The sequence below is a fragment of the Rhinoraja longicauda genome, chromosome 10 (assembly GCF_053455715.1).
Source record: "Rhinoraja longicauda isolate Sanriku21f chromosome 10, sRhiLon1.1, whole genome shotgun sequence".
NCBI classification, from domain to species: domain Eukaryota; kingdom Metazoa; phylum Chordata; class Chondrichthyes; order Rajiformes; family Arhynchobatidae; genus Rhinoraja; species Rhinoraja longicauda.
This window is the reverse complement of record NC_135962.1, coordinates 1,660,811-1,673,376: the sequence shown is the minus strand read 5'-3', so window position 1 is coordinate 1,673,376 and position 12,566 is coordinate 1,660,811. Positions and strand designations below refer to the sequence as shown.

At 50.6% G+C, this 12,566-nt stretch overlaps 1 protein-coding gene across 5 annotated transcripts in view; it reads right to left on the bottom strand.

Annotated features, from left to right (window-relative positions):
* The window catches only part of LOC144597118 (ena/VASP-like protein), a 177,427-nt gene extending 172,620 nt beyond the window's left edge, over nt 1-4,807 (bottom strand). For 2 of the 5 annotated variants that reach the window (XM_078406020.1, XM_078406021.1), the window contains exon 1: nt 4,683-4,807. Coding sequence is in view for 3 of the 5 variants with exons in the window: in XM_078406019.1 (XP_078262145.1) it covers nt 4,133-4,212 (80 nt within the window). In the remaining 2 variants the exon portion in view is untranslated. Of the gene's footprint in view, nt 1-4,132; nt 4,346-4,682 lie in introns of those variants that run through there. The other 3 variants (XM_078406018.1, XM_078406022.1, XM_078406019.1) reach the window with 3 other exon arrangements.
* Between the last annotated feature and the right edge of the window lie 7,759 nt (nt 4,808-12,566).

Sequence of the window (12,566 nt, the reverse complement as noted above, 5' to 3'; positions counted from 1 at the left end):
AAGAGTTAGATAGAGCTCTAGGGGCTAGCGGAATCAAGGGGTATGGGGAGAAGGCAGGCACGGGTTACTGATTGTGGATGATCAGCTGTGATCACAATGAATAGCGATGCTGGCTCGAAGGGCTAAATGGCCTCCTCCTGCACCTATTTGATGTTTCTATGTTTCTATTACGAAGTACTCACACACACAAAGTCATACAGCATGGACACAGGCCATTCGGCCCAACTTACCCACGCTGACCAACATGCCCCATCTACACTTGTCCGACCTGCCTGCATTTAGACAATAGACAATAGGTGCAGGAGTAGGCCATTCGGGCCGCCATTCAATGTGATCATGGCTGATCATTCTCAATCAGTACCCCGTTCCTGCTTTCTCCCCATACCCCCTGACTCCGCTATCCTTAAGAGCTCTATCTAGCTCTCTATTTAGCCCTTATCCCTCTAAACCTGTCCTTTCCATGTACCTGTCCAAATGTCTTTTAAATGTTGTGATAGTACCTGCCTCAACTACCTCCTCTGGCAGCTCGTTCCATACACCCACCACCCTACCCTCTGTGTGATAAAGTTGCCCCTCAGATTCCTATTAAATCTTTCCCCTCTCACCTTAAACTTATGTCCTCTGGTTCTCGATTCCCCTACTCTGGGTAAAAGACTGCATTCACAATGTCTATTCCTCTCATGATCTTGTACACCTCTATAAGATCACCCCTCGTCCTCCTGCGCTCCAAGGAATAGAGTCCCAGCCTGCTCAACCCCTCCCCATAGCTCAGGCCCTCGAGTGCTGGCAACATCCTCGTAAATCTCCTCTGTACTCTTCCCAGCTTATTACTCAAAGGAAGATTCCCTGCTTGAAGTTACCATCTGTGTGTTCCTGTTCCCCAGCGGAGAACATGGGTCGAGACCCTTCTTCAGTCAATATGAATGGGGTTTCACAATTATGACATCGTAAATGTAACAGATTCAAGTACATTGTTCAAAAGTATATTTAACAATATAGCACATTAGTCTCCTAATTTTTTTCTTAGATAATCTGTTTCTCTAAATAATCTAACACGGAGAATTCCAGTGAAGAGCTTTTATGAGGTACACAACTTCCACAGCTAACAATATCTACTAGTTCATATATCTCCACCATCAAACCAATTCTTCGTATTAAAAAGTTCAGCTCAGCAAGAACACTTCTTTCAAAAAGACAGCAAATGATTTTCACGCCAATGCATATTGTGAGTGTACGGTGAAGGGTGTCGTTAAGCTGGAGTGAGTGCAGGGAAGATTTACAAGGATGTTGCCAGGAATTCTGAGGTCCTGAGCTATACGGAGAGGTTGGGCAGGCGAGGACTTCATTCCTTGGAGCGCAGGAGACAGAGGGGTGTTCTTGTAGAGGTGTGTATATGATCATGAGGGGTGATTTTGGAGAGGTGTAAAAGAGCACAAGGGGAACAGACAGGGTGAATGCACAGTCTTTTGCCCAGGGAAGGGGAATCAAGAACCAGGGGACACAGGTTTAAGGTGAGAGGGCAACAGAACCTCAGGGACAACCATTTCACACAGAGGGTGGTGGTATATGGAACAAGCAGCCAGAGAGGGTAGTTGAGGCAGGAACTATATCAACATTTAAGACATTTAGGTACACGGATAGAAAAGTTGAGTGGGATATGGACCAAATGTAGGCAGTGGGACTAGCGCAGATGGGGCATTGTGTTCAGCATGGGCAAGTTGGATCAAAGGGCCTATTTCCGTGTTGTGTGACCCTACAGTACTCGTGCCCAGATTGTCTCTGCCAGTCAGCATCAGTAGATTCATCCACCAATCCTCTACCAACAGCATTCCTGCTCTACCTGTTGGCATTGACTCAATTGAAACACTGCAACCCACTGCTTCAAAGCAGGGACGAGACTGCAACGCCCTTAGCTGGCTTGTTGCAGACTGAACTTACAGTGCCCTCCATAATGTTTGAGACAAAGACCCATCATTTATTTATTTGCCTCTGTACTCCACAATTTGAGATTTGTAATAGAAAAAAAATCACATGTGGTTAATGTGCACAATGTCAGATTTTATTAAAGGCCATTTTTATACATTTTGGTTTCACCATGTAGAAATTACAGCAGTGTTTATACATAGTCCTCCCATTTCAGGGCACCATAATGTTTGGGACACATGGCTTCACATGTGTCTGTAATTGCTCAGGGGTGTTTAATTGCCTCCTTAATGCAGATATAAGAGAGCTCTCAGCATCTAGTCTTTCCTCCAGTCTTTCCATCACCTTTGGAAACTTTATTGCTGTTTATCAACATGAGAACCAAAGTTGTGCCAATGAAAGTCAAAGAAGCCATTATGAGACTGAGAAACAAGAATAAAACTGTTAGAGACATCAGCCAAACCTTAGGCTTACCAAAATCAACTGTTTGGAACATCATTAAGAAGAACGAGAGCACTGGTGAGCTTACTAATCGCAAAGAGACTGGCAGGCCAAGGAAGACCTCCACAGCTGATGGCAGAAGAATTCTCTCTATAATAAAGAAAAATCCCCAAACGCCTGTCCGACAGATCAAACACTCTTCAGGAGTCAGGTGTGGATTTGTCAATGACCACTGTCTGCAGAAGACTTCATGAACAGAAATACACTGCAAGATGCAAACCACTCATTAGTTGCAAATATAGGATGGCCAGGTTACAGTTTGCCAAGAAGTACTTAAAAGAGCAACCACAGTTCTGGAAAAAGGTCTTGTGGACAGATGAGATGAAGATTAACTTATATCAGAGTGATGGTAAGAGCAAAGTATGGAGGAGAGAAGGAACTGCCCAAGATCCAAAGCATACCACCTCATCTGTGAAACACGGTGGTGGGGGTGTTATGGTCTGGGCATGTATGGCTGCTGAAGGTACTGGCTCACTTATCTTCACATACAACTGCTGATGGTAGTAGTATAATGAATTCTGAAGTGTATAGACACATCCTATCTGCTCAAGTTCAAACAAATGCCTCAAAACTCATTGGCCGACAGTTCATTCTACAGCAAGCCAATGATCGCAAACATACTGCTAAAGCAACAAAGGAGTTTTTCAAAACGAAAAAATGGTCAATTCATGAGTGGCCAAGTCAATCACCCGATCTGAACCCAATTGAGAATGCCTTTTATATGCTGAAGAGAAAACTGAAGGGGACTAGCCCCCAAAACAAGTATAAGCTAAAGATGGCTGCAATACAGGCCTGGCAGAGCATCACCAGAGAAGACACCCAGCAACTGGTGATGTCCATGAATCACAGACTTCAAGCAGTCATTGCATGCAAAGGATATGCAACAAAATACTAAACATGACTACTTTCATTTACATGACATTGCTGTGTCCCAAACATTATGGTGCCCTGAAATGGGGGGACTATGTATAAACACTGTTATAATTTCTACATGGTGAAACCAAAATGTATAAAAATTGCCTTTATTAAAATCTTTCAATGTGCACTTTAACCACATGTGATTTTTTTCTATTACAAATCTCAAATTGTGGAGTACAGAGGCAAATAAATAAATGATGGGTCTTTGTCCCAAACATTATGGAGGGCCCCGTGTGTGAGAGACACAGTCTGCACATTATGCAGGGCACTGTATGTGAGCCACAGTCTGCACACTCCTTTGCAAAAGCAAAAATCTGTCCTGTCATTGCGGCCACGTTAGCGCCGGTTTACTGCTGCGTCTCGGACACAGCTTGATACAAGCGTGCCATGGAAGAGACCATCTCTCCAGGAAACGTCGGCGGTGTCCCACATCTCATTTAAAGCCGTGTTTTTCATTTGTTTATGAGTCGTGGTGAAATAAATCGCGACAGTTACGAGGTCACCGGTTGCTCTGCAAAGTCATTTGTTTCACACATTGCGTTTAAAGTCGTTATCATTTTGTTTTCTTTTAGCTGTTGTAAAAAAATGCAAACTGCTACCGGTTGCACTGCGGTGGGTTTGGTTGGGTGCAGGTTAACACAACTGAAGGCACAACATCTGGGCAGAGAGGGAGCTGCCGGACACACCTGCCCGCACCTGGACACACCTGCCCGCACCTGTTCGCGTCTGGACACACCTGCCCGCACACATCTGCCCGCATCCGGACACACCTGCCCGCATCTGGACTCACCTGCTCGCACCTGGACACATCTGCCCGCATCTGGACACATCTGCCCGCGTCTGGGCGCACCCGGACACATCTGCTCGCATCTAGACACATCTGCCCGTACCTGGACACACCTGTCCGCACCTGCCCGCGTCTGGGCGCACCTGGACACACCAGCCTACATCGGGGCACATCTGCCCACATCTGCAGCGCGGCCGGTCCCCTGTGCAGAATGGGCCCGCTGCCCCATCACACGCACCGCAGACCGACCCGCACCCCCCCCCCCCCTACTCTCCCCACTCCCCCTCTATATGTATAGACACAAGCTATCCCCACTCCCCCTCTCATCTCCACCCCCCTCCCATCCCCTCCCTCCCCTCCCCTCCATCTCTCTGACAGCTGCCGGCTCATTATAACCCGGCTTCAGGTTTCCTCTCATCCCATCCCTCGTCACCAGCCCCCTGTCCCCCCTCCAGTCCCCTCCTCCCTCTCCCCCCCTATCTCTCTCTCTCTCTCTCTCTCTCTCTCTCTCCATCCCTCCCCGTGCTGTGCTGTGCTGTGCGGTGGCGCTCACCTCATCTCCAGCAGTGTGTCTTGTGTCCCGGGTCCGGGTCCGGCTGACGGTCCCGACACACGGACAGTGGCCGCTCCCCCCCCACCCCCCGCGCTGCTCAGCTCAGCTCAGCACAGACACCGGCTCACAGCCCCGCGCGCCCCCGACCGCCCTACGCGCGCCCCCGACGCTCCTCCAATGGATGCCTACAATTAATATCACCGCAATTTATTTTTACTCGCCAGTCTTCCCCCTCCCTCTCCCTCCCCCTCCCTCCCCTTCTCTCTCCTCCCTCTCCCCCCCCTCTCTCTCAAATGCGTTGCTCGTCTATATTTTTGTCCTGATTTTATTCAGCTGCTTTCCCTTCCCTCCCGCATACTCTCAAAAATGCTTTGCTCTTTTTATTTCCTCTGTCTCCTGTCTCTCTCTCCCCCTGTCTCCTATCTCCCCCTGTCTCCTATCTCCCCCTGTCTCCTATCTCTCCGTCTCTCTCTCCGTCTCTCTGTCTCCTCTCTCTCCCAGTCTGCTGTCTCTCCCTCTCCCAGTCTGCTGTCTCTCCCTCTCCCAGTCTCTCTCTCTCTCTCTCTCCCTCTCCCAGTCTCCTGTCTCTCCCTCTCCCAGTCTCTCTCTCTCTCTCTCTCTCCCTCTCACAGTCTCCTGTCTCTCCTATCTCTCCCTGTCTCTCTCTCTCCCCCTGTCTCCTGTCTCTCTCCCTGTTAGCGTGTGCAGGCATTATTTGCTGTGCTGGGGCAGACGGCGCCCGGGCTGCAGCGTTGCCATGTTAGTTAGTGCGCCCTCCTCCAAGCTCAGACACATCCGCTTGCAGGAGAGTGAAGAGAGTGGGGGCTTTGCTGCAAGGGGCGAGGGAGGGAGGGAGGGAGGGAGGGAGCGGTGCGCCGCACACACACACACCACACACACCGGTGAGGGAGATGCGACAGTCTCGGATTCAGTCGCTAGCCGGCGATGAGCAAATCCCTGCCACGATGAATAGATTTTCCTCAGTGAGAGGGGACCAAAAATAGCAACAAATCCTCTTGAAACGCAAGAAAAGGAGGAAAACTCAGGCTCGCCTGGAGGTTTTCAGTGGGCGGGGATTCCATTCCCCACCTTAGCTAATAACTTGGTCTCCCTGTTTGATTTTTATAGATTTCGCTGAGAAGTCTTCAAATCCTGGCATCTTTGCTAATCTAACTGGAATGATGTGTCGGGAAATAACTGCAGATGCTGGTTCAAATTGAAGGTAGACACAAAATGCTGGAGTAACTCAGCGGGTCAGGCAGCGTCTCTGGAGAGAAGGAATGGGTGACGTTTCGGGTCGAGAAGTCTGATGAAGGGTCTCGACCCGAAAGGTCACCCATTCCTGCGCCTCCATGGTTGCTCCACTGCGATTTCTCTTCGAGGTATGTCCACTTTGAAGAAGTTCTCATCCTCTCTTCGACGAGAGTTTAGCAACATGCTCTCTCGCTGCTCCCCCTCTGTGATTTCTCCTGCCCTCCTACTCTACGACCACATCTTGACCCAGACTCGCTACCACAGCCACATCTGCTTCCTTGGGACTTGCCTGCGCCTCCATCTGCTGAGTTACTCCAGCATTTTGTGAATAAATCGATTTGTACCAGCATCTGCAGTTATTTTCTTATACTACAGGTCACCCATTCCTTCTCTCGAGAGACGCTGCCTGACCCGCTGAGTTACTCCAGCATTTTGTGTCTATCTACCTTTAACTGGAATGATAATGTGAAATCAAAGAAATATTGCTCCAGGTTTTTTTCTGACATCTCATAAATTAAAATTCTTTGCAGTTTTTGTTCAGCTCCCCCCCCCCCCCACCCACCCCCTCAGATACAAGAAGAAACAACCCCAGATATGCACGACTCCAGAACATTAGCGCCGAAGATAGACACAAAATGCTGGAGTAACTCAGCGGGTCAGGCAGCATCTGTGGAGAACATGGATAAGTGACGTTTCACAGAGTGCTGGAGTAACTCAGCGGGTCAGGCAGCATCTGTGAAGAACATGGATAGGTGACGTTTTGGGACGAGACCCTTCTTCAGACTGAGAGTTGGGGAGAGGGACACCTAGAGCGATGGAAGGGTAAGGTGTGAAAACCAGAGATCAAAGGGGACGGAGCTCAAGGTCATTGTTGGCTGAGGGGAAGGTGACAACGAGGCATACAATCAGTAAATTAATCAGGAGGACGTGAAACTAGTCGGAGAACTAGGATGGGGAGGGATGGAGAGAGAGGGAGAGCAAGGGTTACTTGACGTTAGAGAAGTCAATATTCATACCGCTGCCCAAGCGAAATATGAGGTGCTGTTCCTCCAATTTTCCTGAAACATTAGCACTCTTTCTTACACTGCCCATTCACCCAAGAGAAGGGTTGGTGGGGGAGCAGCACACAGGATGAAGGTAGTAAGAACATGACTGGCGAGGGAAGAGGAGACAGAAAGGTAGGGAAATTCGGAAAGCAAAGGCAAGAGTAGATGGTGGAACCATAAAAAAACCCCATCAGAAGAACCAACAGGAGCATAGAGTGTGTGGGAAGGAACTGCAGATGCTGGTTTACACCGAGCATAGACACAAAATGCTGGAGTAACTCAACGAGTCAGGCAACATCTCTGGAGAGAAGGAATAGGTGATGTTTTGGGTTGAGACTCTTAGGCAGCTTACAACCCAGCGGTATGAATATTGATTTCTCTAATTTCAATAACCCTTACATTCCCTCTCTCTCCATCTCTCCCCGACCCTAGTTGTCCTGCTAGTTTTACTGATCACATCCCTTGTTTCCCTCTCCCCAGACTCTCAGTCAGAACATCACCTATTCCTTCTCTCCAGAGATGCTGCCTGACCCACTGAGTTACTCCAGCATTGTGTGTCTTTCAACAGGAGTGTCAGACTGGGGCAATTAAGGACATGAAAAAATAATAGTGGAGGCTCAGGAAGAAACCCAACACAGTCTGCACCAAATGGGAGAGTTTAGCAATACAGCATGGAAACAGGCCCTTCAGCCCATCAACCCAACGCTGACCATCACTCACCCGTTCACTCTAGCTCTATGATATCCCACTATTGCACGCACTCCCGACACACCAGAGGCAATTTACAGGGGGCCAATTAATCTACAAACCCACACATCTTTGGAGTGTGGGGGGAAACCGGAGCACCCGGAGAAAACCCACGTGGTCACGGGGAGATCGTGCAAACTCTGTACCCACAGCACCTGCGGTCAGGATTGAACCCGGGTCTCTGGCGCTGCAAGGCAGCAACTCTACCGCTGCACCACCATGCCACAGTATTGTGGAAGTGACAACATGTAGTCGATTGAATATTTTCATATGTTACGAATGAACAAGTTCAGAAGGTTGGAGGCAGAGAGTGGGTGGAGAAGACACGAGCACTCTGGGTGGGTATATGGGATGAGCTGACAGAGGAGGTAGTTGAGGCAGGTACTATCGCAACATTTGGACAGGCACATGGATAGGAAAGGTTTCGAGGGATATGGGCCAAACAGGTGAGACAAGTGCAAGTTGGCCATCTTGGTGGGCCAACGTTGTTTGGCCGAAGGGCCTGGTTCCATGCTGTATGACTCCAGGTAATATTTTTGAAGAGAAGCAACAAATAGATGCCATCAACTGTGAAAAAGCAATTGCAAGGATAATAATGGATAATAAGAAGAGTTTCATGTGGCAGAATAAGAGTATGATAAATGACGAGGGCCCATGAATCCCCATTACAGATGCACGCAGGTATTATTGTAGAAGGCACCAATGTAATAACTGGATTTATATCCAGATTTATAGTAGAGAAAGAGGCATAACCTGTCAGCGATAGAAATTAAACTGAAAACAAGATGTACAATTAATCGAATGTGATGCCAGTTACAAAAAATAATGATGGAAAAAAGAGTAGACATTAGAATAAAATATATCTCCTTTCACCAGGGTGTTAAACAAGGAAATTGTGAGGAGCAATTTAGAGCTCTCTTGATTTGGGAATTATTCAGTAAATAAGAAGTTTGCGAATGTCATTACATTATTTAAGAATTACAGGTAAGAGAGACCAATAAATTGAGTATCCATCAGTGAAAAGTCAGTTGTGAAGACATCTACGAGAATTATAGTAGGCTTGCTGCGTGTGGATAGCACCTACTTAGAGTCATAGAGTGATACAGTGCGGAAACAGGCCCTCCAGCCCAACTCACTCACACCGGCCAACATGTCCCAGCTACACTAGTCCCACTTGCCTGCGCTTGGTCCATAACCCTCCAAACATGTCCTATCCATGTACCTGTCCAACTGTTTCTTAAACGATGGGATAGTCCCAGCCTCAACTACCTCCTCTGGCAGCTTGTTCCATACACCCACCACCCTCTGTGTGAAAACGTTACCCTTTGGATTCCTATTAAATCCTTTCCCCTTCACCTTGAACCTATGTCCTTTGGTCCTCGATTCCCCTACTCTGGGTAAAAGACTCTATGCATCTACCCAATCTATTCCTCTCCGGGTGCTCCCCTTTCCTCCCGCACACCAAAGATGTGCAGGTTGTAGGTGACTTGGCCTCTGTAAAGTGTGTAGAATAGTGCTAGTGTAAGGGGTGATCGCTGATAGGTAGCGACTTGGAGGGCCGAATGGCCTGTTCCACGCTGTATCTCTAAACTAAACTAAACCACTCACTGCTGTGCCACTGGAACAGGTTCAATTGCAATTCTGAACCTTGAACAAGAACTCCAGCCACGTAACCGTTAAAAATATTTGTGCTCAGCAATTTTGAAATCAAACAAGACCAGACATCACAATGAGTATTATAAACTGAAGGGGGGTCCAATGGGAACTTAGAATGATTCCAATGGCTAAAAATACTTCACAACAAATTTATCCTTTGCATTTTTTTCCGGCATGTTGTCAACATCTAAAACACAGATCAAGGCCAGAGTAAATCCTCAAAGTTATAAAAATCTGCAGCTTAATTATGAAGATGGCCTAAGATGTAAAGCGTTGAAGAAACGCACAGTGGCGCAGCGGTAGAGTTGCCGCCTTACAGTGAATGCAGCGCCGGAGACCCGGGTTCCATCCCGACTACGGGTGCTGTCTGTACGGAGTTTGAACGTTCTCCCCGTGACTTGCGTGGGTTTTCTCCGAGGTCTTCAGTTTCGTCCCACACTCCAAAGACGTACAGGTTTGTAGGTTAATTGGCTTGGTGTAAATGTAAAAATGGTGTGTGTAGGGTAGTGTTAATGTGTGGGGATCGCTGGTCGGTGCGGACACGGTGGGCCAAAGGGCCTGTTTCCGCGCTGTATCTCTAATTTAAACTAAACTAAAATCTAGAGTAAAATAAGATAAATGGAATTCAAAATTGTAACAGTAATAATCTTTGCATTTCAATGAGGAATGGATACGGTATGGCGAGTCGTAGGCGAAGTACGTTGAGGTAGACGTTTATTATAACATTAACAACCGTGACAATCAACGCACCAAACGACAGACAACCATAAATCTTACTGTCTCCTTCGGAGGACTAAACGAGACTGCCCAGTTCCTTTACCTGCGCACCACCTCACCTCTTCTACCAATCAGAGGGTTCGATGGTCTGGACCAATCCCTGTGTCCCTACATGACCCCCCCCCCCCAGAACCCTCGGTGCGGTACCGGGCAGGTGCCCGGACCACCCGACCGGAGCGGGTGCGGAGAGGAGGGCCCTGTCGGGGGTGGGGACGGGGAAACCGGCACCGCGGGAGGAGGGGAAATTGCCAGAGCCGGAGGCGGCAGTGGCAAAGAGACCGGGGGAAGCGGGGTCCCGAACGGGGGCAGCGAGGGGGAAAACTGCTGTACGGGAGCCGCGGCCGGAGGGCGGCCCCGGCGAGGAGGTTGAGCCGCTGTGACAGGCTGGTCTGGGTCCAAATAGGCGGGCTTGAGTCGGGACACCGAGACGACCTCTTGTCGTGTACCCACTTCTAACGTGAAGGTGACTGTGCCTCTCTTCACTACCCTGAACGGACCCTGGTAAACTGGCCGAAAAGGGGGGCGGTGGGCATCGATGCGCCGGAAAACGAACTCGCAGTCGCCCAAAGCCGGCGGGACGTGTGAAGGGGGATCCCCGTGACGAGAAGCAGGGACCGGGGCCAGGGAGCCCACACGCGCTCGGAGTGCGGCTAAGAGTGCTGGCATGGAGGGAGGGGGGGTGGAACATTGGGGGAGAACGTCGCCTGGTACCCGCAGGGGCGAGCCATAGACCAGGTCTGCCGAGGAAGCTCCGAGATCGTCCTTTGGAGCCGTGCGGATACCCAGGAGAACCCATGGGAGCTGGTCGGCCCAGTCGGGTCCGGACAGGCGGGCCGTGAGTGAGGCTTTAAGCTGCCTGTGGAACCGCTCCACCGTCCCGTTGGCCTGGGGGTGATAGGCGGTGGTTTGCTGTAATCGGGACCTGCACAGCTGAGTCAGAGCCACCCACAGGGATGAGGTGAATTGGGCGCCCCGGTCGGTAGTGATGACGTCCGGGACGCCGAAACGAGCAATCCAATTTAGCGCCAGAGCCCGCGCGCAGGAGGCTGCTGAGATGTCGGACAACGGGAGCGCCTCTGGCCACCGGGTGAATCGCTCGACTACCGTGAGGAGGTGGGTGTAGCCCCTGGAGTGGGGTAACGGGCCGACGAGATCCACATGGATGTGGAGGAATCGGACTGCTGGGACTGTGAACTGCTGGACGGGGGGCCGAGTGTGCCGGTGGACTTTGGAGGTTTGGCACGGAATTCAGGAGCGGGCCCAGGCGGCCACCTGCCTCCGCAGCCCGTGCCAGACAAATCGAGCCGCAATCAGAGCCGAAGTGGCCCGTATGGACGGATGTGTCAGGCCGTGAATAGTGTCAAAAACCTGGCGCCGCATGGAAGTGGGTACTACCGGTCGGGTGCGCGGCAGGGAAACGTCGCACCAGAGTTTAGTACGCGTGGGACCACAGGCTACCTGTGCCAACCGCAACCCCGAGGTGGTGCGGGGGTACAGGGAGGGGGTGTCTTCCAGGCGCTGAGCCTCCGCGAGCTCCTGGAAATCCACCCCGGAACTTACCTCGGCAACCGGGGAAACCGCCGGTCTGGACAGGGCATCCGCCACGGCGTTTAGTTTTCCCGCAATGTGCCGAACGTCGGTGGTAAATTCGGAAACGTAAGTGAGGTGTCTCTGCTGGCGGGCCGACCACGGATCGGAAACCTTCGAAAAAGCAAACGTCAGTGGCTTGTGGTCAGTGAAAGCCACGAAAAAGCGACCCTCTAAAAAATAGCGAAAATGACGGATCGCCAGGTAGAGGGCCAGGAGCTCCCGATCAAAGGCACTGTAACCTATCTCGGGGCGAGTAAGCTGGTGGCTGAAAAAGGCCAAAGGGTGCCAGAGGCCGTTAACCTGCTGTTCTAAGACGCCCCCCCACCGCCACGCCGGAGGCATCGACGGTGAGGGCAGTGGGGGCAGAGGCGCGCGGGTGGACGAGCATGGTGACGTTCGCGAGGGCCAGCTTGGCTGCTGCAAAAGCCGCGTCGGCAGCAGGGGACCACACGAGCTCGGTGGGGTTACCCGCGAGGCATTGGAAAAGGGGGCGCATGATCCGAGCTGCCGCCGGGACGAAGCGGTGGTAAAAATTCACCATGCCTACAAACTCTTGTAACCCTTTGATAGTGTCGTGGCGGGGAAAGAGCGGATAGCAGCCACCTTCTCGGGCAAGGGAACGGCACCTGCCGGTGTGATCCGATGGCCCAGGAAATCTACTGAGGATAGTCCGAATTGGCATTTGGACGGGTGTAGGATCAGACCGTGGTCCTGCAACCTTTGGAATATGGAGCGCAGGTGGGACCGGTGTTCGTGAGCCGACCGACTTGCCACGAGAATATCGTCGAGATATATGAATACAAAAGGCATACCC